We start from the raw sequence: 26978 nt of genomic DNA, 5'->3' as shown, positions 1-26978 counted from the left end.
ATATAATAACTTTTGCAAATATAAACCGATTTTAACAAGTAATATCTCATTTTTTTCCCATATAAAGTTGTCTTTAAAACACTGTGCAAAAAAGAATAGGTTTTCATAGAAAAAAATTAAATTAACTATTGTTGAATATGAAAAATTACGAAAAAAATAAAGCGAAACTTTTTATAAAAACTTACGCAATTTTTTTTATATACATTTTGAGCATACATTTTATGAAAGCTTAATTCTTTGTCTATCCATAATTATTTATAATTTTGAAATCGGTCTAAAAATGTGTGAGTTAGAGGTACTAAAGGACTAGGACCTACCCTAAACCAGTTTTTTCAAAATAACTCAACATTTTGAGGGTGTTTCAAAATCTTTGAAAACGGTTTTAGTATGTCCTCACATAGGCCTACAACCCCCATTAGGTCGCTTTTCAAGTTCTGACAAAAAGTGTCATTTTGTAGCAGAGTGTAATTATACTGTCTATTAATATTATTTTTGTATGAAAACTGTCAGTATAACTATTAGTTAACACATAACCAATCTTCGTGTAACTTAGGGTTAGTGTTTATAAACCGGTTAACCGAAAATTCGATTTGTCATCGCAATTCCGGTTTTTATTTATAACAATACAATAATTTTAAATAGAACCCAATAAGTATTTTTGCAGGAATTCAAGTTGAAAAGATGTGTCCAATTGTATTTTAGAAATTTTCAATTGTGTTTCAGAAATTTTTAATTCTATTTCAGAAATTTCCATTTGTATTTGAGAAAATTCTAATAGCAATCAATGGAAATTTCTGAAATACAAATAGAAATTTCTGAAAAACATTTGGAAAATTCTGAAATACAATTAAAAACTTTTTAAATTCATATAAATTAAGATTTCTAAAATACAAATGGAAATTTCTGAAATACAATTGGAAATGATGTAGTGTCAAGCATTTGAATTATAGGTTTATTACACTTTCTCCAGTAAAAAGGAAACATAAATTCAAGCGACATGGTTTTTGTTTGAAAAATATTAAATTTTTTAAAATATTTTTCAAGTTTAAACCATAATTATACTTGCATTCAAATCTTAGTCCAAGATAATGTTCAAGTGCTTGAATTTTTAGGTCTGTTGTGTTTACTGGTTAGAGGACTATGAACTGCTTAGAAAAAATTATGGAAATTTGACATGCGCAAAGAAGAAATGTTTTCGAGTATAAGTTTGGAATTTTGACCGCATGAATCCACCAGGAGTGATGCCAGATGTCCCTTAAGTAGGAAACCTCTAGTATGTTCAACTTTTAAAAACGATCCTATTTCTTCGTCTGTGTTGCCATATGTATGCCTCCTCAATTATCTTTTATAACTTAGGAGATATTCGCATTTGAATATTAAATTTTCAACATTTTTACCCACCCTACTCCAGTTTTTTGCTAACAGCGGGTCCAAATATTTCTCGATTTTCTCCATCTTTTATTGAACTAAGTTTAAGTTATTTAAAAAATTTCTAAAAAAATGTATTAGGAATTTATACTTTTTGAAATGCTAACTTTGGTTAAATAATTTAAATGAAAACAAATTTGAAAATTGTTTATACCGAGGGGACCAGGTCCATCCAATAATCACATCAACTTTAGGGCAAAAATTCTCAAATTTCATAGTCGATATACATATGTTCTAAATAATTTTGTAAAGGGTACCAATAACCCCATCCTTGGTATGGATATTATAGCCAAAAAATTAAAAATTGCATTTTTTATATACACCATCATAATGGGGAGGGTATAATGCGTTTGTGCGTCCGTCCGTCCGTCTGGCTGTCCGTGTAAACCTTGTGCGCAGAGTACAGGTCGCAATTTTGAAGATATTTCTATAAAATTTGGTACATATAATTTTTTCGGCTCAAGGACCAAGTCTTTTGAAACTGGCTGAAATCGGTTCATTATTTCACGTAGCCCCCATACAAATGTCCTCTCGAAATTGGACTTTATCGGTCATAAATGTTTAATTTATATATGTTTCTACACAAATTTCGCTGCAAATAAGTTTTATATATACAAAATTCATGTCGCCAAATTTTGTTACGATCGGTCCATAATTAGTCATAGCTGCCATATAGACCCGCTTCCGAAAATCACTTTAACGTGCATAAATCTCTTAAAAATGTTGGTATATACACAAAATTCAACATAAATAACTTCCATATAGACATAAATGACTCGACCTAATTTCAGGGTGATCGGTCCATAATTGGTCATAGCTCCCATATAACGCCCATTTCCGAAAATCACTTACGAATATAAATTATTGATATTTTAAAAGGCGGTCAAGCCCGACCATACTTTCTTATTTGTTTTGATATGTCGTAGTGGAAATTTTTTTTCCTCATGCTAAATCGACCCACCCTTATGTACATATTATACACTTATCTAAATTAAAATAAACTTTATATATAATTAATAAAATTTTTATTAAAATATAAATTTATTAAGTTGTATTTGAACAAAAAAAGAAAAACATTTATACAATTTTCAATTTGGTGTGGATCTCAATAAGTGTTTTCATTTATTTATAACAAAAATATATTTAAAACTAAGTCAAACTTATAAATAAATTAATATATAATAAAAATGGCTTTATATATATTATATGTATATAGGTATCGATATAAACAAAATATTTTTTATAGAGCTCCTATAAAACAAAGATTTAAGAAATTTCGTCAAAATTTTTCTTTAATTCTTGACTAAATTTTGCAAATCTGTGTAGCAAGGGAATACATTATTTAAAAAAAACTATTATAGTTCTTTTATTTTAATTAAATTAATTTGAAAAATAATTTATTTACATTAAAAAAAGAAAATAAAATTTGGGGGAAGAAAATAAAATCAACCAAAAAACGGGCAGTTAAAATTATTATTATTATTATTTTTATATTTTGTTTACTTACAAACTAATTTGTTTAATGATATTATATTTATTTGTTGTAGTTTTTATTATAATTATAATTTCAAATTGTCCCTAAGTAATGCCTGTAGCAGTTGCAATGTTCGTTAATGTTTTTTTTTTTTTTTAATTTAAAAATTTATTTTATTTTTCTTTATACAGTTATTAGTTTAAGGAAGTTTGTATTGATTTGTATTGTTTCAAAAAGAAGTCTTTATCAATTACATAACTAATATTTATATAATAATAGTAGTTAATAAAAATAACAAAAAAAAATAAATGAAAATAATAAAGTTTAAAAACGAAAACAAAAATATCTAGCTTAAAACAAATTCTTGAGCATTTAAACGTTCAGCCTTTCTAGCTTGCATACGCTGGATGGGGGGCACGGCAAACATGACCAAACCACTAACAGCAATCATAACACCAGCTAGAATAAAGGCGGGACTATAAGACAAGGTAATGTCATACAACCAACCTAAAAATAATAAAACAAAAAGGAAAATTATAAATAAATTTTAAGGGAAATTGTTTAATTTTGAATTTAAACTTACCTCCAATGGGTGGTCCTATCAGTGAAGCAATACCTTGGAATAACAATAAAATGCCAAAGGCATTTGTCAACTTCTCCAGACCCAACAAATCGACTAATATCACTGAGGTTAAACCCACATAGGCACCAATGGTAAAACCAAATACCGTACAATAGAATGCCAAAGAATGGAAATCTGTGCACAGAGGACACATGGCCGTTGCAATGCCACATATTGTCAGACATACATTATAGATCCACAAACGATTTACCCAGGGCTTATCGGAGATATAACCCAATATTATTCTGCCAATGGTATTGGCCACACCTATAATGGCAATTAGATAGGATGATTGTTCCGATGTCAGATCCAAAGCTTTAGCTTGTGCCACTATATAAACATAGGGCATGTTGAAACCGATACTGGTACAGAAATTCGAAACGGCAAAAATAATAAAGATGACATCATTGAGCAAACCGAAATTCATCATTTCAGCCATGGTATCACGGGTCTCCTTGGAGCAGGGTATGCAGCCGCAACATTTATCCATTTCCTAGAAGGTGGATATTGAAAAAAATATTTATTATAACTATGACTATAACTACAACTACAACTATAACTATAACTATAACTATAACTATAACTATAACTATAACTATAACTATAACTATAACTATAACTATAACTATAACTATAACTATAACTATAACTATAACTATAACTATAACTATAACTATAACTATAACTATAACTATAACTATAACTATAACTATAACTATAACTATAACTATAACTATAACTATAACTATAACTATAACTATAACTATAACTATAACTATAACTATAACTATAACTATAACTATAACTATAACTATAACTATAACTATAACTATAACTATAACTATAACTATAACTATAACTATAACTATAACTATAACTATAACTATAACTATAACTATAACTATAACTATAACTATAACTATAACTATAACTATAACTATAACTATAACTATAACTATAACTATAACTATAACTATAACTATAACTATAACTATAACTATAACTATAACTATAACTATAACTATAACTATAACTATAACTATAACTATAACTATAACTATAACTATAACTATAACTATAACTATAACTATAACTATAACTATAACTATAACTATAACTATAACTATAACTATAACTATAACTATAACTATAACTATAACTATAACTATAACTATAACTATAACTATAACTATAACTATAACTATAACTGACAGTTTTCATACAAAAATATTTTTAACTGACTATTTAATCGAACTATTAGTTAAGCCATAACCAGGCTTCGTGTTAATGGGGGTGAGTGATTAAGAAATGTAACTGATTTTTTGTGGCAACCATTTAGGTGTTTAAATAGGTGTTCCTAAGTGGGTACAGACCAATGATATTTACTATTTAAGTGATATTTTAATAAAATTTAAGAATATTATAAAAACTGTTGCAACTTCAAAAGCTAACCTCGTATATTTATTTTATGTCAATTAGAAATTACAGTTTTCAATTTTACAATTTTATCAAAATTTATTTGTGAATATTAAAATGTCTTTAATTGAACTGTTAACTTTCATCTACCAATATTTCTTGGCCTTGATTTTTGAATACGAACTATTTGCTTTAACCATATTAATAATGCTAGTCGTAATGGTAACATTGAGAGATATTTTACTAACTTACATACAAATAACTTATGGACCAGAAATGGCAGCAAATCTAACCATACAATAAAAATAATTTTGAAAAAAATCACCCACCTGTTCCTCGCTTAAGTGTAAAGATGAATGTTTAACAGAGCCATAGCGTTGTATGTGACCGGAACCAGAAAGATCTGTACGTGAGCGGGCATATTCGGGTATGTTGTGAAGAGAGCCCTGAAATAAGTTGAATATAAATTGATGTTGTTTTCAGAAGCTTGTACAACTTACTTGATATAAAATATCGGGTCTATACATGGTACCGCTGCCAGATTTTTCTCTATGTGAATCTTTCATTTGAGCCAAATGTGGTTGACTCAGAGATACTTTAATAATGTCATCGTTACTGGTGCTCTTGGAAACAACAGAAATTTCCATTTTACCATTAGCCGAGCCATTCAGATGGGAACCCTTTGGATTAAAATAGAATGTATAAAATGATATATTTAATAAATATTAGTAGGAAACCATTCCCTTATTCAAAATTTCAAAATAGGTTCTTGGTTTTTTGACCAGGGGGTCGATTCTGGTTCTGTGAAATTTCTACTAACCGAAGTTTTGAAAGTATGACCCACACTATTGGATCTGCACAAAGCTCCACCATTCAAATCAGTCTTAGGCAATTGCAAATATTGATCGGCTTGTTTGACATTGGGCTTCAATGGTTCCAATTCTGCTGATGTGGTATGACCATCAATTATCTTCTTTTTATTCTTAGGTTTAGGTGGCTCCAATGGTCTAAACATGGCACCAAAGATAATACAATTCAATACCACACCACCGATGATCAGCAAGGCACCACGCCAGCCATATGAACCAATTAAATGTTCTGTCAGCGGAGCAAATACAAAAGTACCAAAACCAGAACCGCACACAGCTATGCCGGTAGCCAGTGATCTTCTGGCCTCAAAATAAGTACTAACACTGACTATGGCGGGCAAGTAGATGAGACCAAAACCTAAACCGGTACCCAGACCAATTGTGAGAATGAGCGTAAGAACATTCTGTAACAAAAAAATGGAAATATTAGCTATAAATGAATATAAAGACTTTAAACAAATAATTATTACCTGGGCAAACATACTGATGACTATGCAAAAGGAGGCCAAAATAGATCCAGCTATCGTAACCGCTCTGCAGCCATAACGATTTACAAATGATGAAGATATGGGACCTTAATTGTAGGGATATAAAATAAAATTGTTTTAATCAATTATATATGAAAGCCTTAACATATGCTATGATTTTTGAATAATTTCTTTAGATGTTAGCAAAATATACAGCAGAGATGGAAAATGGGTAATTTGTTACTGAAGATTGATAAATACACATAGATCCGAACATAGAGAAATACACATAGAACGGAAACTAGAAAAAAAACTCAAATAAAAAAATTACTCAGAATAATCGATCATACTAGAGTTGTTTTTGCATTTACATAGTTTTTGTTAAGGTATTTATAGACGGCAATGCTGAGTATTAATATTTGTCAAAAACTCAAGTATCATAATACAATTTCATCGTCTAAACAATTGGTCAATTCACAAGGTATCTCGACAGCTAGGCTTAACCGACTTTTAGGCATTCGGCGCAGGTCTCTACTGGTAGGTTATGATAACACAATAAAGATAGCATACGGGGTAGTATTATTTTGGGACAATTTTTTCTTGAAAAACAATAAAAACCATTGCGAAATATTAGGACATTGACCAAATATTTGTATTAGATTTTCAAAAAATACGAATGGTTTTTTCGATTTGCGGTCGATAAAATTTGTTTAAAACAATTCAAAAACATTTTATTTTCATATGTATCGGATATACATATATTTATAAATATAAATAAGGCAAACAAAAATGTCAAGAAAATATAAAATTAAAATAAAGTTTGTACAAAAATATCAATCAATAAAGAAATAAGATATTTGTAATACTATCGTGTAAACAATAAACGTTTTTCGAAACGATTTCTTGCAATGTCGAATGATTTCAATAATATTTTAAATTTGAAAAGTACTAGATATTTCCGAGTTAGGTCTTTGACGGGAGAGTTTTCGATTATGTGAATTTATCTAATAATTGCAAAGTAGTGAGAATGTATTAGTAACAAAAACTATATGAAAACAATAACTATGTGTATTTCTCTAAGGTTTCAACGATAGAGAAAATATACATAGAGCGGAAACTCTCCTGCACAAAAACAACAACTTTTTTGAGTAATTTGTTTTAGTTCCCGCTCCATGTATATTTCCTCTATGGTTTCAACCATAGAGAAACATAGAGCGGAAACTAGAAAAAATACAAACAAAAAAATTACTAAAAATTATCACACATACGAGTGTTACTTTTGTTTTCACATATTTTTTTCTACTAATACATTCTCTGAGTTAGGTCTTTGACAGGAGAGTTTCCGCTCTATGTCTATTCTCTATGTTTCAACCATAGGGAAAACACATAGAGCGGAATCACCACTTGGGATTTTTACAACTGAGTTAGGTCTTTGATTAATATAACTGAACTAATCAGAATAGTATTCAGTATTTATCTCAGGTTTACGAATTCCAATCGAAAAGAAACATTCAAACAATTTGTTGAAATATTCCAAAAGTTATTTTGTAAAATGTTTATCAGGAATAATCTGTGCGTACTACTTCGTCGGGATCTTAAATTTTACCGTATGTCTAACTTTGGTTTTCAAATTTATGAAGTACTTACCTGAAGCAAATGTTACTCCCACCATAATTGATACAATCCATGCTGTGTAGCCTTTGCCCTCATTGAAATATGTCAGGAACTCATCATAGAACAAACCAAAGGAATATGTCATACCATCAGCTGGAAATATTTAAGAAATAAAACGAATTTAAGTAAATTGCTTAAAATAATGGAAATATTTATTAAAATAAATCACAATTAATAGCTGGTCGGATTTCAACAGAGAAAAATATGTATAAGATTCTCTTTATGCCTACCCATGGTCTAGAGCAATTGCTACCTTTAAAACTCCAGGAGTCTCTATATCGTCGCATTTATCTCCAGATTGATATTTTTTCTGCATAATGCTAATGAATAACATATAGAATTTGGCATATTTTTTTTAAGTCAAGGAATGAAATTCTGTAGGAAAGTGTATAGAAAAGTCCATATCACACATCTAATTAATTTATTATTTGATTTTGATGTGGCATAAATAAATAAACTGAATGTCTGATTGCATTTCACACTGACGAACATTATAATCAATTGTTTGCTTAAATTGAAATTTTATTTACTTGTCTAAAAACTGAAAACTAATTTTAACGTTCTATTAATTAGAGTATTTACACGATAAGATTTTGTTTCATTTTTCTATTTACACTTAAAATACAATGTGCTTTATAAGTTAATACTCGTAGCTGGGAGTTAGAATAAGTGATTAGATTTAGCAAGTAGTTTGAGTAATTTGATAAAGAAGGTACTTGAGATATTCCGAAGGCATTTTAAAAAGAAACAAATTGATGAAAGATATTTGATAAGAAATAATTTTTAAACGTAGAAATAGTGTTATAGATTGATAAACTGGTTGTGCAAGCTTTTAAGAAAGAAATTTATAACTTTGTAATAAATGTTTAAAAGGAACATTGAGGCTAATTAGGTAGGTTTTTCGCAAAGTTTCTTCTCTATGTCTTGCTCTATGTAACAATGTCGAAAGAAAATGTATCAAAACAACTTAAGTGGAAATAACCTAATAAGAAAATATCGTAGTTTTTTTTATAATAAAATTAGCTTTTAAAAGCGCTCTGGTTACACGAATCTGCTTCTTCTTACGAATATTAGCTTCTGAGTTATCACAAAAAAACAGATTAACTTATTTGGAGTTGTTGTTGATTTGTTTTTGACAAAACAACTTAATTCGCAAAAACTGTTGAATTTATCGATAATTATTTTATTATTTATCCTTTGTATAATTCTTTGATACAAATAATAAAGTTTTTCAAGGACAAATAATAAAATATTCATCGATAAATTCAACAGTTTTTGCGCTCTCTTGAAAAATTTGAAAATTCCACTTAAGTTGCTTTGTCAAAAGTTCACAGATATAATACACACTACATTTTGTCTATATAAATTCCTATTTTCCTCTTTTAGTTTCATTTAATTCAATTTCAATGTATTAATATATTTATATGTAAGTTTACTTACTGCAAAATCTGCAATTCATTTCAACTCATTAAGTCATTTTGTTTTCAAAGTCAATGTTGTTGTTTGCCACGAATTTGCACTAGTTTATTTTGGATATGCAGTTCAATTACAAAAACAAAATCATTTCCCTATTTTATTTGGAATATTCCAACTATATATACTATTTCAACTAAGAACTAATGTAATGTAAAAATCTATTTTATTTATTTAGTGTAAGTTTTGCTTTCAAACTATAGCCTTCAAATTTGAAAACATCGGAAGATAAACTAAACTGTTAATTTCAAAATGATAACGGAATTTTTCGAAAATACTGAAATATTTGTAACCGGTGGATCAGGTAGGTTGTCGAGTGGATAATATAAAGGATCAAAAATAAATTATTGTGGACATTTACATGTGTTGAGTAAATAATTTATTGGATTAAGCTGGATTAAATACACAAATATCTTAAGGATTGTATTTGAAATTATACATTATTATTTCCAGGTGTAGTTGGCAAAGCTTTAATTGAAAAACTATTACGTTCCTGTAACGTGCGTAAAATATATATTTTGTTACGACCAAAGAAAAATGTTTCGATTGAAGAACGTCTGGAAAAGGTCAAAAAGGCAATGGTAAGAAGGATAATCAGTTAGTTCCAGTTCAGTTCTAGTTCAGTTCGTGTTGAGTTCTAGTTCAGTTCTAGTTCTAGTTCAGTTCTAGTTCAGTTCTAGTTCAGTTCTAGTTCAGTTCTAGTTCAGTTCTAGTTCAGTTCTAGTTCAGTTCTAGTTCTAGTTCTAGTTCTAGTTCAGTTCTAGTTCAGTTCTAGTTCAGTTCTAGTTCAGTTCTAGTTCAGTTCTAGTTCAGTTCTAGTTCAGTTCTAGTTCAGTTCTAGTTCAGTTCTAGTTCAGTTCTAGTTCAGTTCTAGTTCAGTTCTAGTTCAGTTCTAGTTCAGTTCTAGTTCAGTTCTAGTTCAGTTCTAGTTCAGTTCTAGTTCAGTTCTAGTTCAGTTCTAGTTCAGTTCTAGTTCAGTTCTAGTTCAGTTCTAGTTCAGTTCTAGTTCAGTTCTAGTTCAGTTCTAGTTCAGTTCTAGTTCAGTTCTAGTTCAGTTCTAGTTCAGTTCTAGTTCAGTTCTAGTTCAGTTCTAGTTCAGTTCTAGTTCAGTTCTAGTTCAGTTCTAGTTCAGTTCTAGTTCAGTTCTAGTTCAGTTCTAGTTCAGTTCTAGTTCAGTTCTAGTTCAGTTCTAGTTCAGTTCTAGTTCAGTTCTAGTTCAGTTCTAGTTCAGTTCTAGTTCAGTTCTAGTTCAGTTCTAGTTCAGTTCTAGTTCAGTTCTAGTTCAGTTCTAGTTCAGTTCTAGTTCAGTTCTAGTTCAGTTCTAGTTCAGTTCTAGTTCAGTTCTAGTTCAGTTCTAGTTCAGTTCTAGTTCAGTTCTAGTTCAGTTCTAGTTCAGTTCTAGTTCAGTTCTAGTTCAGTTCTAGTTCAGTTCTAGTTCAGTTCTAGTTCAGTTCTAGTTCAGTTCTAGTTCAGTTCTAGTTCAGTTCTAGTTCAGTTCTAGTTCAGTTCTAGTTCAGTTCTAGTTCAGTTCTAGTTCAGTTCTAGTTCAGTTCTAGTTCAGTTCTAGTTCAGTTCTAGTTCAGTTCTAGTTCAGTTCTAGTTCAGTTCTAGTTCAGTTCTAGTTCAGTTCTAGTTCAGTTCTAGTTCAGTTCTAGTTCAGTTCTAGTTCAGTTCTAGTTCAGTTCTAGTTCAGTTCTGGTTCAGTTCTATAAGTGTCGATATTATTAAAATTGTTTCCATTTAGAAGTGTACTTCTATGACTTAATAGTAAATTTTGTAATTACATAGGTCTTCAACCGGCTAAAATTAGAAAAACCCGATGAATTAAATAAAAAGCTTGTGGCCATACCTGGTGATGCTATTTTGCCATTTTTGGGTATTACAGCCGAATATCGAAACGTATTGGAGAAAGTTTCAATAGTATTTCACTGTGCTGCCACTGTGCGTTTTGATGAACCCCTTAGAGATGCTCTTAAACTAAATGTGGGTGGCACTCTGGAGACACTTAAGTTCGCAGAAACCTTAAAGCATTTGAAAGTATTTTTGCATGTCTCGACATTCTTTAGTAATCCATACTTGGTGCGCGTGGATAATAAACTTTATGAGTCGCCAATGGATTGGAGATTTTGTTTGAATTTGGTAGAGAGAAATGATATTTCTGAAGAACAATTAGACGTGATTACCAGAAAGTAAGATTAATGGTATTGATTTAAAAATTATTAAAATAATTTGTTTTGTTATTTAGATTAATTGTGGGTTTCCCGAATACTTATTGTTTTACCAAAAATTTGGCAGAGTCTTTGGTAAATGACTATAAAGATAAGTTGCCAGTGGGCATTTATAGACCGTCTATTGGTAAGTTCTTGTTAATAATTTATTTATTCTTAAAAGTTTAGTTGTTCTTAATGTTTGAAATTGTATTCATTTTCAGTTTTGTTTTCTCTGGATGAACCGGAACCGGGATTTTCGCCCGCTTTAACAGGTGCTATGGGTTTATTTGCTGTAACGGCGGCTGGTGTTTTAAAGACCATTTACAAATCCAATGATATTAGACTAGATATTACACCTCAAGATGTAGGCATAAAGTCGTTATGTTATTACACAGTCCAAACGGCCGATTTATATGAGAACCAAAAAAATCCCTATGAAATACCAATCTATATCTCATCATCATGTACCCATAGTCATCTAACATTTCAGGAGTATATTGACATAATGGAGAAATATGGCTTTTGGGCTGATGCGGCTTTGGAGAAAAACTTTCTTATACCGAGTTTACACTGCACCAGTAATCGATTTGTGTACTTTATGTTGGTAATTATATCATTTTTAAATACCAACCTAAACGCGAGTTTTAATATTAACAATATTTTAGGTTCTATTAAAACATATTCTGCCTTCTTTATTGGTTGATTTTGTTTTGGTATTGAGTGGACGCAAACCATTTCTTATGCGAGCACATCGCAAAATATATAATACTTTGGAAGTTATGAAACCATTTGTGTTTAACAATTATGAAAGTGAGGGAGCAACGGACGGCCATGAAATGATCGCCAAGTTGAGAGGGTATTAACAAAATGTACATAATTACATTTTGCAGTATTTTGAAATTGTTTTTAAAATATTTCAGAACGGAATTTAATATGGATAGTTTATCAGGTGGAAACAATTATTTAATAAATGTGGGATTTTGTCATTCGATGGTGTATAGCATAAGGAAGCATTTGTTTAAGGAAGATCCAAAAACTTTGCCCAGAAGCAGACAAATATTGCAAATGTAAGTTCTGGAAATTTTTATTAAATTCGATCCATTTTGAGATTTCAGCCATTATTTTTTTTTTTATTTCAGTAAAATTTTTATATACAAAATAATTCAAATATTATTTGTTTTTAAACTCTATGAAAAATTTGTGCAATATATGGGATATCTCAACTCGGAGAGCCTATGGGATAAGGTACACTCAGCGAGAGTATGCTGCGAGGTGAAAGAACAATTTTAAAATGGAAACTTTTTAAAGAAATCATATAAAATATTCATATTCTTTACATATTTAGGTATTTAAGAGGCTTAAAAATTAATAAATACATACATAAAAATATAAATATATGAGGGGTCGCATAACAAAAGGTACTTTTCGATTTTTTTACAAATTGGTTTTTTGGTATTTTTATAATATTTGGAAATCTTCTAGAAAAAATTTAATTTTCTAAAAAGTACATTTTGTTCTGCGACTCCTAATTTCTAAATTAATTGAAAAAAAACAGTCCTTTGCCGACCTGTGTTGGTCTTAATTAAAGATACTTCAAGGTAATGCAGTCGATATGTAGTATCAATAATGAGATGTCATTGGCAAGATTTTAGTGGCTTATTATTTTTTTAATTTGATTTGGATTTGACACATATAAAGAAATAAATAAAATAAATTTCATATTGCTGATAAATTTAATCAATTGTTTGTTTAAATCGAATTCTTTTCATGTCAGACAAACAATAAATTTAACATGTTATTAATTATAGTACATATTTAAACGATAAGATTTCTGTTACTTTTTCTCTAAAATTTACACTTAAAATATGTTTAAGAGATTGCAGCTCAAAACGAGTGATTAGATTTAGTAACTAACTATGTAGTAATTTGATAAAACAAGGTACTTCAAAAGTTATTGTGCCATTTCAAATAAAAATACTCATATTGATTAAAAGAATTTGATAAGAATTATTTCTTATCCATAGAAACATTTTTATTGATTTAGTAAATGGAAGAATTTCCCAAAGATATTTGAAACTTTTTAATAATTTTTGAAAGGAATATTGGGGAAAAGAAGAATAAATTTATTTAATAAATTTAGAAGCTGCGTTTGCTCTAACCTTAAATTGTGAGCTGTCAAATTATTTTTTTTTTCTGGTTGGCAACACTTTATAGCTCAAATGGCGGAAAATTCTAAACTAGCGTAAAGTTTGGGATATCCTTTATAAAGTAAATGGTACAATATGATAAATATACAAATGCATAAGTAAATATAGGCTATCAAAAAATGCAGTAAATGACAATCAAAAGTTCGAAAGAATTAATTATTTTAACCATTCTTTTGCATTCGTCACGAATTAATTCGGTCTTGTAATTCCTTAATTCTGCAAACGTATTGACTTCATTCCTTTATTTATTGTAGAATTAATTCATTTTTTTGAATCATTCAAGTTTACTTTAATTAAAATGCATTACAAAATAGCCTTAAAAATGTATTGAATGTTTCTATATTAAAAGCAAAACAAAAGCCAAACTGAATGAAGAAAAAATATTTTAATTCAATTTAAATAAGATTTTAATTAACAGAAATTAATAAAACATAAAGATGCGAGATTTTTTTAAAATTTTTAGCTTCTATTTTGAAACATTTATAAATTCGAAATTATTGGCCATTGTTAGCTATGATCTTTTCCCATCTCTCTAAAACCAATTTACGAATATATGTTCTCTATCAATTATACCAAAATATTAACAATAAACATTTTAAAATTATACTCATGAGTTTTTGAAATAAAAAAAATATCGGCATTTGACTAGTCTTGCCACACTCGTAATTTTAAGTGTTTTTCAAACCAAAAAGTATATAAACAAATTTAAGCCATTATTTTCTGTTGAATATGAATATCCATAGAATTTGTAATTCTTAATGACAGAATTTTTCTTCTGTGGCTAAAAAATGTTAGATGGGTTTAAAAAATTCGATAATTTATACTACGATGCTTCATTATCAACTGAATATCTGTTGCTATAACCAAAAGAATGAATGGATGTAATGGAATCAATCCAAATTTATTCATTACAACTGTTCATTTGTTTATTGTAACTTTAAAAAAATCCGGAAATTTCACAGGAATTTCAAAAAAAATATTCTCGGGAAAAATTTTTCAGTGATTTTGGTACAATTACAGTCGAAAAAGTACAATTTCTGATGCTGATTTCTACAATTTTTAAACTTCAATTGCCATCCCTGAATCACACGTATTCTTACGCTCTTACATTTTAGTAGTCGTTGTCCACTCAACGAGACAACTAGGAATACGCATGAGTATTGGTGTATGACTTTTTCTATATTTTTTCAGGTTTTGTATTTGTGTGTTTGTAGGTGCACTGAATAAAATAAAGAATTGAATGTGTTGGTGAGAGAATTTATTTTTGCGCATCTCTGTTTTGGATGATGAATCCTACTGCTCGCAAACGTTTTGAATTTGCTGCTTGAGTAGCTCTTAAGGATTTTGCTAGCTCTTGTTGATTTTGACTACAATCTTCATGGAGTAATGCCTCCAATTCTTGGTCTTCAAACTTTTTGTCTTCCATGTCAAAATCACAGGTACTTTTTTTCAAATTAAAGAAGTAAAGCAAGATTTCTCGCATATGATGCTTTGTTGGTATAAAATTCGACATGTGCGAAGCAAAAATAAATCTGTTTTTCAATAACTAAGAGAGAATAAATGACAGATATGTACCCTTCAAAATTACATGTATGTTATTAAAAACAAAACCAGCGTTCAACTGATACGCCATCTATTGTAAATCGCGCATTTTAAAGTCATACACCAAATATAATGATATATTTTTGTAATTTCTATCGCACAATCAGTTTTTTAAATAAGGAGTAGTTACAATCTAATGATGTACGTGTTTCAAAGTTCCCAAACGCCAGATCTCAATCTCATAGGAAACCTATGGAAAATTTTAGTTAAGTTTAAATTGCTTTGTCAGCGGAAAAAAATAATATTTTATAATGAAAAAAATTGAGAAAAATAATTTGTAGAAGTTTTTATCATAGGGTAGAACTAGAGACGCCACTGAGAGTAAAAATAATTTTGATGACTGATATAATACCGAGATACATTGGTTTACAGGTATTTTGCTGTTGGAAGACTAAGGTTTTTGACAACAGACTTAGTTTTTTTGACTCTCAGTAGCACTTCTATGTATATTTTATTCTATGGTTTGTATTATTAGTAAGTTAGAATAAACAATAAACCCATAACATTTGGGGGATTCAAACGATCTGTTATTAGTCATAATATCCTAATAGTTTAAACAAATTTTTGTTGTATTTTAAACAAAAAACTTTTAAACTAATAAGACTTTTTGAACTATGTATGTTTAATGTTTTGTCATAAAATAACACTTTTTTTGCTAGCAGCACAACAAGAATTTTTTTAAACTAAAAAATATTTTATGACAATACGACATAATAGCAGACCGTTTGAATCCCTCAATTGTTTTGTCATAAAATAACACTTTTTTTTATTTGAATCACAACAAAATTATTTTTAAACTATCATAATAGATTAGGACATTATGATTAATAGCAGAACATTTGAATCCCCCAAATGTTTTAACAATTGAATAAAATAAAAAAAGAAACAATTTAAACGATTGTAATGTTTGTACATTTGTCTATAAATCACAAATATTTACAATGTAAATATAAACAATTACCATAATTATACAAACAGTGAAAAATAAAAATTATTCCAAGTGGACAAATAAAATTTCTTATGAGGTGGCTATATAGACGAAACTTTATTATCAAAACTTTGTAAAGATATGTCTATTCTAATTTGTACAATTACAATCAATGCTATCTTTTTAATTACAGCTGTAAATCATGCACAATCGAACTTGTACTACAAATCAAAATACATTTGTGGATTTTACTATTTTTTTCAAGTTTCTATATAAATATATTTTTTAAAGCTAAAAATGCTGTAATAATTTGCGATAAATATCATGGAAATTGCTCTTTGCATTGCTTAAAACAAGTTACAATATTGCAAACAATTGTATGTAATAGGGATATTCAGTTAAAATTTACAAACAAGTCTATAACATTTTTTTTAAAATAATTTTAAATATGAAAGGGAGTTACAATCATAAGAAACTAAAAATTCAAGCACTGCAAAATATTGTTGGAATTTCACTTGAATTCAAATATAATTATGTTTTAAAAAACAAAAATCATTTGACTTCAATTTAAATTTATTTTTTCCAACTATAATTCAATTACTTGACACTGGAATCCAGACTGGAGACTGGAAACATTTGTTTTCAACTTGAATTCCATCAAAAATTCTTATTGGGTTGTTAGTATATGTTCTTTCTAGGGGAAATTTGGTAGTAGGGTTCTTAACTAATAACTAGTACTTGAGTTGTGTTCAATATTGCTTTCGTATGTCATGCCAAGCTTACTTGAAGCATTTGAAATGTCTTGACCATATTTGGTGTCACATTTGTAGCTAAGATACACTCAACAATTTCTGGCCTTTATAAATATCCTATATCTGTAAATATCTTATGACATTTTATGAATTATTACAAAACTATTACAAAACCTAATTGAATCTCCCCTGTAAAAATAAATTTGAATTCATTACTCTTTTAACAAATGCTAAACATTGACATTAACATTGATTTCATGTTTACATTATAAAATATTGAAAAGTAGAAAAAAAACTTGTTGCCAACTTTAGCTTTGTTGCAGCTATGAAACAGCAAATGATTGGCCAGTTTATTATAACAACAGACAACACAAAACTGCATTGTTAAATCTGCGGAACAAAGAAACTTTGGAATTGATTATAAAAAAATAAAATGGGGAGAGAAAAAAGCCTTTGTTATACAGTTAATTAATGCGAAAAGCGTTAATGTGCGATGCATTATTTTTTACAATAAATAAATAAATGTTATGGGAAGTATGCCAATGCATTTTTGTAATTAATTAGGTCAATATAGTAAACATTCCATATTGATATATTATAGGAGTAATGAACTTGAAGGAATACCAGAAATTGTTCTGAAATTAAATTTAGCAAAAAAAATAATAAAATAATTTTCAATTTTAAACTTCGTTTTCAGAATGCCTAGTTATTTGTATACACCTCACCATGAGTGTTAAAGAAATTCTGTATGTTGAAATCAACCAAATCCCCCAAATAACCTACATACTTGGTTCATACATCAATACATTTGCTAAAGACCCGGTTCTGTTGCTATTGAATTTCGGGAAAATCGGACTATAAACGACTGAGATATAATCAAAAAACCGTGTCTATTTTTGATCTTTTTTTGATTATATCTGGTTCACCAATACATTAATATAGACACTATGGATATCTATTGGGAGACATTTAAAGACCTTTCCAATGACGTATATGACACCATAGTAATTCGGTCGACAATGGGTAAAAATCGGGAAAATTATTTTTTAACCCGACTTATCTTTGTTGGGTTTAGGACCTAAAAATGAGGGATTTACAATATATTGCTTTTTTTTGAACGCGGTTTTTGGTTTTAATAACTTATATGTCATTTTTAAAGGTACATAAATTACATTTATTCTCACTTAGTTATTGAACATTGTAGTGAAAACCACACAATTTTCTTTGCTTTGCTTCTTTGTCGAATTTTGTATTAATAAAGCATCATATGCGTGAAGTTTTGCTTTAGTTTTTTAATTTGAAAAAAGTGCCGCTGATACACACCGAAGCTTATGTTGAATGTATTTCATTGGTTTCAACGTGCGAGAGATGGTTTGTGTGGTTCAGAAGCGAGGATTTTGACACAGAAGACAAATTGGAGGTATTACTTCATGAAGATTGTTGTAAAACTCAACAAAAGCTTAAAAAATCATTGGGAGCTACTAAAGCAGCAATTTCAAAACGTTTGCAAGCAGCAGGATTCATCCAAAAGCAGGGAAATCGGGTACCATACGAATTGAAGCTGAGAGACCTTGAATGATGATTTTGAAATGTTGCTTGAACGAAAGTAATTTTGCACCGAACCATTACTTGCGATGGAGAATGGTTCCATTACGATAATCCTAATCATAAGAGATCGACAATAAAGCCAAGTATCCATGGCGCTAAGGTAATTCTCTATATTTGGTGAGCTGCTCTATATTTATGAGCTGCTTGTACCGAACACAACTGATTCGTTTGAAGCGAGCATTGGCCGTAAAGCGCCCAGAGTATGCGGCCAGACATGAAACCGTAATATTCCTGTTAAAAACCATTTAGAAATAATTGGTTGGGAAGTTTTGTCTCACCCGCCTTATAGTCCAGAAAGTGCCCTGTCCCACTACTATTTGTTTCGATCGATGTAGAACGCTCTCTCTGAGATACGATTCACTTCCGAACAGAGTATCCGAAATTGGTTTGATTCGTTTTTGACCTCAAAAGATGAGCAGTATATATTTTCTGGAGGCTTATACACGCAGAGAAAAAATATAATTGGGCATGGTTACTGTAACCATTTAAATAGTGTTACAGGATTTTTAACAATATTATAGTACAGCAACCATTTACATGATTGTGGCAACCATAGTATGGTGAATTTACGATTCACATGATTGTATCAACCATATATATGGTTACAGTAAACAAATATATCTTTGTGGCAACCAAATTTATGATGAATAATTTTATCATAATATGTTGTTCTCAGATTATGATAAGCCTTAAGCCGAGAGCACCATAATATGATAAGTCCTTCATCATATGAATTGTTGTCACAAACATATATTTGTTTACTGTAACCATATATATGGTTGATACAATCATGTGAATCGTAAATTCACCATATTATGGTTACCACAATCATGTAAATGGTTACTGTGACTATAATATAGTTAAAAAAACTTGTAACAATATTGAAATGGTTACAGTAACCATGCCCAACTATATTTTTTCTCTGCGTGTAGATAGAGGAGTCGATTATGCCATGTCCGTCCGTATGTCTGTTTGTGTGTTGAAATCAATTTTCTGAAGACCCCAGATATCTTCCGGATCCAAATCTTCAACAATTCTGTCAGACATGCTTTCGAGAAGTTTGCTATTTAAAATCAGCAAAATCCGTTTATAAATGGCTGGGATATGAGGAAAATACCAGGACAACCTCGATTTTTGACCTATATCTGGATTACTTAGTTATTAATATAGACAATATGGATATCTAATGATAGATATTTGAAAGACCTTTGCAACGAAGTATATAAGACCATAGTAAGTTGTACCTACAATGGGTCAAAATCGGAAAAAATATTTTTGAACCTGAATTTTTTTTTTTACCAATAAAAAAATTTAAAATTTAAAAAAAAATTTAAAATAACAATTCGAAAAAAATGTCCAAAAAACTAAAGAAATAACTTTGGAAAAAAAATTAATTTTGTTTATCTAAAAATATTTAAAATTTTTATTTTGAAGTATAATTTGGTGAAGGGTATATAAGATTCGGCACCGCTGAATATAGCTCTCTTGCTTGTTTTTTATCAACACATATCTTTATCTTAACGTATCCTTGGATGAAGGGTACATAAAGCTTCTGTACAGCCGAATATAGCTCTCATAATTGATTAACCTAAAGTCATATTGACCAGTCATTGTGAAAATGTGTTACATAGTTTAAACTGGCAATTTAAAATTAAATTTATGTTTAACTGCTATTAGGTTTCCTTCCCTTACAACTTGTTCAGTATTTACTTAAACCCAATATTTCATAATAATTATAAATGCAACAATTTTCTATCTAACGTCAAATCAATTAGTTGTGAAAAATCCCAAACAAAGATTATTCAATTAATTATTATTTAATTAATTATTAAGAATTGATTACACAAAACCTGTTAATAAAATATTAAATTTGTCTTTATGTTTCACTGTAAAATTAAACTCAACAGATAAGAATCACTTAAAATCACGTTCATCAATTAATTAATTGCAAATAGATTGTAGTAATAGTTCTGGTATAATAAATATTGATTTGAAAACGAATTTACTTACTTATAATGTGGATCATAAATGAACCAAAGACAACCACCCAACCCCAGCCACCATCTGGCGGTACCGGTTGTTGTGACTCTGTGTTTTCCGATAATTCCATTTCGAATTCATGTTTGTCTGTTGTGTTGTTGTTGGTGCTGCCATTTGATTTCCGCTTTGAGGGTGCATGTACCATTTTATAAACGTTTTAATGGATTTCTAATTATTGGTTGGATTGGTTGGGAACTGATTGGTAGGTAGTTGTGTTGTAAATGGAATGTAGTTTATTTGTATTGGATTTAAATGTATGGTTGGATGTATATATATAATTTGAGGTAGTTCTTGTTTGTGTTTCTATGTTGCCAACTAATTTAAATCCTTTATCACATGTATGCAATTGCAATATTTCAATTTATTTATGAATTTCTAAGTAAGTTGCATGTGTAGAGTGTTGTGGTTGCAGTTGTTTATATAATTCATAAATGTTTTTTTTTAATTTCTTATCATTTATTCATGATCATTGTTTCTTTTCATCCTTCTGTAAATGTAGTTGATGTACAGCGTAAGTGTCTATTTGTTGAATGCTGTGTACTGGTTCAGACTTCCAAAATTTCATGAAGGATCTTCTTGTGACCTTATTAGTTAAAATCTGTAAAGACATAAATGAGAATTAAATTTAGTTTAATATAATTATAAATTCTAGGTTGTCTAATGTGACTAACGGCGCCGCTAAAATAACGTTAATAAAACAAGTAAGAGAGCTATATTCGGCTGTGCCGAATCTTATATACCCTTCACCAAATTATACTTAAAAATATTTTTTTTTAAATATTTTTATTTAAATAAAATCAAAATTTTTTTTTAATGTTTTAATTTTTTTTCCAAATTGTTTTTTCATTTTTTTCAAAAATTTTTTTTTTAAATTTCTTTAATTAATTTTTTTGGAAAAAGAATTTATGACAAAAAAAAAATTTTTGATGAAAACAAAATTTAGGTTAAAATTTTTTTCCGATTTTGACCCATTGTATGTCCAACTTACTATGGTCTTATATACGTCGTTGCAAAGGTCTTTGAAATATCTACCATTAGGTATCCATATTGTCTATATTAATGACTTAGTAATCCAGATATAGGTCAAAAATAGGTCAAAAATCGATGTTGTCCTAGTTTATTCCTTATATCTCAGCCATTTGTGGACCGATTTTCTCGATTTTAAATAGCGACCGAGACGGAAGAATTTCGGAGATATTGATGTATGAATCGTGTATGTAAGTTATTTGGGGGCTTCGGAAAGTTGATTTCAACACACAGACGGACATGGCTATATCGATTCCGCTATCTATAACGATCCAGAATATATATATTTTATGGGGTTGCAAATGAAAAATGTGGAAATTACAAACGGAATGACAAAATGATATATACCCTTGCCACTCATGGTGAAGGGAATAAAAACTACTGTTCGAAATGTCAAATTTACCATGACTCTGGCGCATAAATCAGACTGAATTTGACCGATGGCATATGCTATGTGGGCTTTGAAGGCCGATGAGGTTTGTGAAAAGAAAGCAACAATTTTAACGCAGTGAAATTGCACGATCTCGGTGGCCAGTTCACATCACAGCCACGTGAGATGACCATGCCCACAAATGGCTCGTGCAGAATGTCCAATAAGGCATGAGCTTGAAGCTCACTCTTTTGTAGTAGTAAAGCAACAAGTTGAGTGTTACTTCATTTTTAAAAGTGTTGAGTTATGATTTTTACCAGTTTTTGTCAAAAAGTATTAAAAATTCTAATGTAGGGTATTAAAATTAACAAGAATTAAATTATTTGTGTATTTATTTACTTTCAAATAAACAGCTAATTATCAATAACCCTGGGCACTAAGACAGATCGTTGAACTTTACATTTAAAATATTTGTGGTTATCCCCCCCAACTATACTTTCGTTTTAGTTTTTAAATTATTTTTTATTATTATAACGAGCAAATACTTATTATTATCAGCATTAAATTTGCCCTCTTGTAGTCTTATTTTTCTTTGCCATTAATTTACTTGTAAATTAAAGATGTCACAACAAAGAATCATTTCTAGAGATTGTTTACTGAACATTTTTGTAGAGAGCGGCATGCTTTTGTCAATTGAACTGATGGCGCCCCTTGCTGACTTTGTTGGCCGCTGATTTAATTAAAGAATTGAGAGGAAAAAACTATTATATATGACAGAACCCTTAACCATAAGAAGGCTACCAGAAAGAAGTTATTCTAAAATGTTCGATCATACAATAAATCTGATGAAAAATAGTAAGTTTATGAAATAATTGTTTACCGTAAACATTTCAAAATTTTGATAAGTTTTTGAACAATATTATGGTCACTGTAATTAGGTATATGATTGCGGTAACCATAATATATTAAACTTAGGATTCACATGATTATAGCAATCATATATATGATTGTATTAAATAAGTATATGTTTGTGACAACCATTTTGATGATGAAGGATTTACTATATTATATTGTTCTAGGATTATGGTTATAATCAGAGAACAACATATTATGATATAAAGATTCATCATGAACATGTTTGCTGCAATCATATATATGAGTGATGTAATCATAACTTTACCATATTATGGTTACCGCAATCATATTGTATAAATAATTAAAGTGACCATAATATTTTTAAAAATCTTGTTAAAATACTAAAATGGTTAACGTAAACTTCTAAAACTGTATTTTTTCTCTGGTTGCATATTTGAAATTGGAAATTTTTTTCAAAGCTGATATGAAATGCCAAAAGAATTCTCTATTATAAAGACGCCACTTGGAGAAAAATTTCGAGTTACAAAGTGTCAATATGTGACCAACGATTTATAGCTGAATTTTTGGTAAGTTTTACGAAAACAGGAAATCAATTAAGAACCAAATTCTGTTAATTCTTTTAAACAAATTAGTCCCTTGATCTATAATAAAGTGTGTAAAAGCTGTCAATTTATCATCTTTTGACAGGTTCCCTTGCATATAAAGAGCTAGAATCTAAATGTCTATGGTTAGCGATTTAAACATCTAATAAATCTTTAGCTTAATTAAAGAATTTTAGCAGCTTTTTGTGAAAAGTTTCCAAAATTATTTATAAAATCTAATACATTTTATTACTAATAAACTCTAATAAAGAATTTTTATTTTTTAATTTATAATTTTATCTTTTGATAAAACAACAAGCTATAAGTTTTATTCCTCTAAAGATTTCCATTGTATTTTGATTCAGTGTGATCAGACTGATTGCTTGATAAGATTTTGGGACAGTAAACAAATAAAATGTAATCCTAATACTTAGTGGTTTATTTAAATAAAATCCCACAATTTGTCTGTGTAAATACTATTTTTTGCTCTGAGTCCAAAGTCCAATAATAGCAACTATGTCTTTTGTCATCTTTACCAAATCAATCTACTACGTGTTTTTAAATATTGCTGTCCATGTGACCAAGTAAACCTATTCAAAACTCACTCAATATCTGGATTTTGGTGGAAACCAAAAAACTCATGAGTTGAGCTCGATTTATTTTTGAAATTGTTTTTTAAAAAAAGTTTTTTCCAAATTTTTTTTTTAGTTTTTAAATTTTTTTTTTTGGAAAAAAAATTAATGACAAAAAAATGTTTAATGAAAAAAAATTCGGGTTAAAAAATATTTTTCCCGATTTTGACCCATTGTAGGTCCAACTTACTATAGCCTTATCTATATCGTTGCAATGGACTTTGAAATATCTTAGTAATCCAGATATAGATCAAAAATAGGTCAAAAATCGAGGTTGTCCCGGTTTTTTGCTCATATCTCTGTTATTTATTGACCGATTTTGATGATTTTAAATAGCAAACTTCTCGAAAGCATGTCTGACAGAATTATTGAAGATTTGTATCCCGAAGATATCTGGGGTCTTCAGAAAATTGATTTCAACAGACAGACAGACGGACATGGCTTAATCGACTCCGCTATCTATAAGGATCCAGAATATATATACTTTATAGGGTCGGAAATGAAAAATGTAGAAATTACAAACGGAATGACAAACTTATATATACCCTTCTCACGAAGGTGAAGGGTATAAAAACATCACACAAAACACATCGCAAAATAATTCCCGAGAATTCTCGCACTAATCGTATTGTATCTTGCAGAATTATAAATGGCAAGTTATTGAGCAGATCTATATAGAATTTGGAATTGCGGTCCGAAAAGTGCGTAGTGTCACCACTGTAGGTTGTATTGTGTGGACTTCAAGGCCGGCTGAACGATGATGCGGATGATATCTGTTGGCAGCGGAATCAGCCGATCTGAAGATAAATGTGGCAAATAAAAAACTCTCCGTTTTTATGCAATGTCCCAGGAATTATTTGTAAATGGCACGGACGAAATTATATCCGCAAACGGATGCTTGGGCGAGGATATTGATAACCATCTACCGAAAGCCCATCAAACATTCGGTCGTGCAAGATCAATTTGTAAATCAGCCTCATTATTTTTATGCACGTCATACATAGAGTAGACAGATTATGGCTGAGGTAACCAGCAGCGGCAAGAGTTGGTTCAAAATAGAGATGTGTTTAAAAAATTTATTGATGCCCAATGATCCTTATAGGGTCGAGGGGAACTTATATGTAGGATTCAATAGAAAATAACAAAGATTTTAATAATTCTGTTATGTGGAAAAACTTGTGGTTTTGGTTTGTGAAGAATAAAAGAAATGTTGCTGAAAATAGTTAGTGGATTCACAAGGTATCCTATCATGTCATATTGTAATAATTTGCTAATTGCTGAATCACACACTTCAAGTTTACTTGCGCAAGTCTTGATTTTGTAGATAAGAGAGGAGAAGAGATTGGAAAGATTTTCCTCTCTTTCTTCCACTGTCTTCTGTGTGAAGCTGGACTAATAGTGAAGCGTGTGTGAAGCTGAACTAATAGTTCACGACTCGGCTAAGAGCCGGATAAGACGATCATCCGGCTCTTAGCCGTTCGTCGCAATTTTCTGCTGGTTGGTAACGACATACAGTGGTGCCATTTGAGTTTTTTCGTTACAAAAATCATAAAAAAAATCATAATGAGATAATCAAAAAATTTAAAAGGCATATGTTAGATAATTGATCAGCCTATGAAATGAATGTTTGAAAATAGTTCTACGCCTTTCAGGTGCTTACTTGGGTTAGCAAAGTTGAAATTTGTGAAAAAATCAATTTTATGGGAAGTAAAATAAAATATTTTATGTTTCTTTTTAAAGGCTTTTATGATTTAAAATTATTCCAGAAAAGATTAAAATTTTTTTTTTTTTTTTAAAAAAATTTTGGTTGGTTTTTCACGATCATATATCATTTTTGAAACCATGTCTTTTTTCAAAATTTTACCTCTAGCAAAAAATGGAATATCAAAGAACTTATTTTGAAAATATGGCAAATATAGAAATTGATAGTTTTTTTATTTTCCATCAAAGTTGAGAAATATTGAAAAAATGTATAGTTGGTAAATATCGTTTGGAACCATGTCTTTTTTCAAAATTTTACATCCAGCAAAAAATGGGTCAAGGACGGGCAGTTGGGAATTTTTGCATTAGGTAAAGGAGTAATCAAAGTACTTATTTTGAAAATATGGTAAATATAGAAATTGATAGTTTTTTTATTTTCCTTCAAAGTTGAGAAATATTGAAAAAAATGGATAGTTGGTAAATATCGATTTACCTGGACAAATACAAAGCAAACAGAACAATTTTTGTTTATTCTTTTCTTAATAAAACAAGTAAGAAAGAATGGTTGGTCAAGCCCGACCATATTATACCCTACACTAAGTAAAAGAGCAAAAACATTTTTCTTTTAAAATTTCAATAATTTATATTTTTGAGTGATTTTCGGAAGTGGAAATGAAATTAGGTCGTGTGATTTATGTCTATATTAAAGTTAAGTATGTTGAATTTTGTGTGTGTACCAACATTTTTAAGCGATTTATGCACGTTAAAGTGATTTTCGGAAGCGGGTCTATATGGGAGCTATGACTAATTACGGACCGATCGTAACAAAATTTGGTGACATGAATTTTGTATATATAAAAATTATTTGGAGCGAAATTTGTATAGATACATATATAAATTAAACATTTATAACCGATAAAGTCCAATTTCGAGAGGACATTTGTATGGGGACTAGGTGAAATAATGGACCGATTTCAGCCAGTTTCGATATATCTTAAAAATTGCGACCTGTACTCTGCGCA

The 26978-nt window shown here is 29.5% G+C and overlaps 2 protein-coding genes across 2 annotated transcripts in view; one reads left to right on the top strand and one right to left on the bottom strand.

Annotated features, from left to right (window-relative positions):
* Positions 1-2513: 2513 nt before the first annotated feature.
* Mct1 (Monocarboxylate transporter 1) overlaps positions 2514-26978 on the bottom strand; it is a 42033-nt gene continuing 17568 nt past the window's right edge. Inside the window, exons 2-9 of the mRNA XM_065508229.1 lie at positions 20741-21368; positions 7924-8043; positions 6280-6383; positions 5761-6213; positions 5441-5620; positions 5270-5386; positions 3486-4017; positions 2514-3409 (exon numbers count right to left, since the gene is read on the bottom strand). Of these exons, the coding sequence (XP_065364301.1) occupies positions 3249-3409; positions 3486-4017; positions 5270-5386; positions 5441-5620; positions 5761-6213; positions 6280-6383; positions 7924-8043; positions 20741-20915 (1842 nt within the window). The 5' untranslated portion in view covers positions 20916-21368 and the 3' untranslated portion in view covers positions 2514-3248. The remainder of the gene's footprint in view (positions 3410-3485; positions 4018-5269; positions 5387-5440; positions 5621-5760; positions 6214-6279; positions 6384-7923; positions 8044-20740; positions 21369-26978) is intronic.
* FarO (Fatty acyl-CoA reductase in oenocytes) lies at positions 9569-13357 on the top strand. The gene is made up of 8 exons (XM_065508650.1): positions 9569-9727; positions 9877-10004; positions 11212-11612; positions 11669-11778; positions 11855-12237; positions 12299-12489; positions 12554-12700; positions 12773-13357. The coding sequence occupies exons 1-8, from the start codon at positions 9676-9678 to the stop codon at positions 12921-12923; spliced, it is 1563 nt and encodes a 520-aa protein (XP_065364722.1). The 5' UTR covers positions 9569-9675; the 3' UTR covers positions 12924-13357.

Source organism: Calliphora vicina, chromosome 4 (genome assembly GCF_958450345.1).
Source record: "Calliphora vicina chromosome 4, idCalVici1.1, whole genome shotgun sequence".
Classification (NCBI taxonomy): domain Eukaryota; kingdom Metazoa; phylum Arthropoda; class Insecta; order Diptera; family Calliphoridae; genus Calliphora; species Calliphora vicina.
Note: the sequence above shows the minus strand (reverse complement) of the source record. Positions and strands in the feature narration are given on the sequence as shown.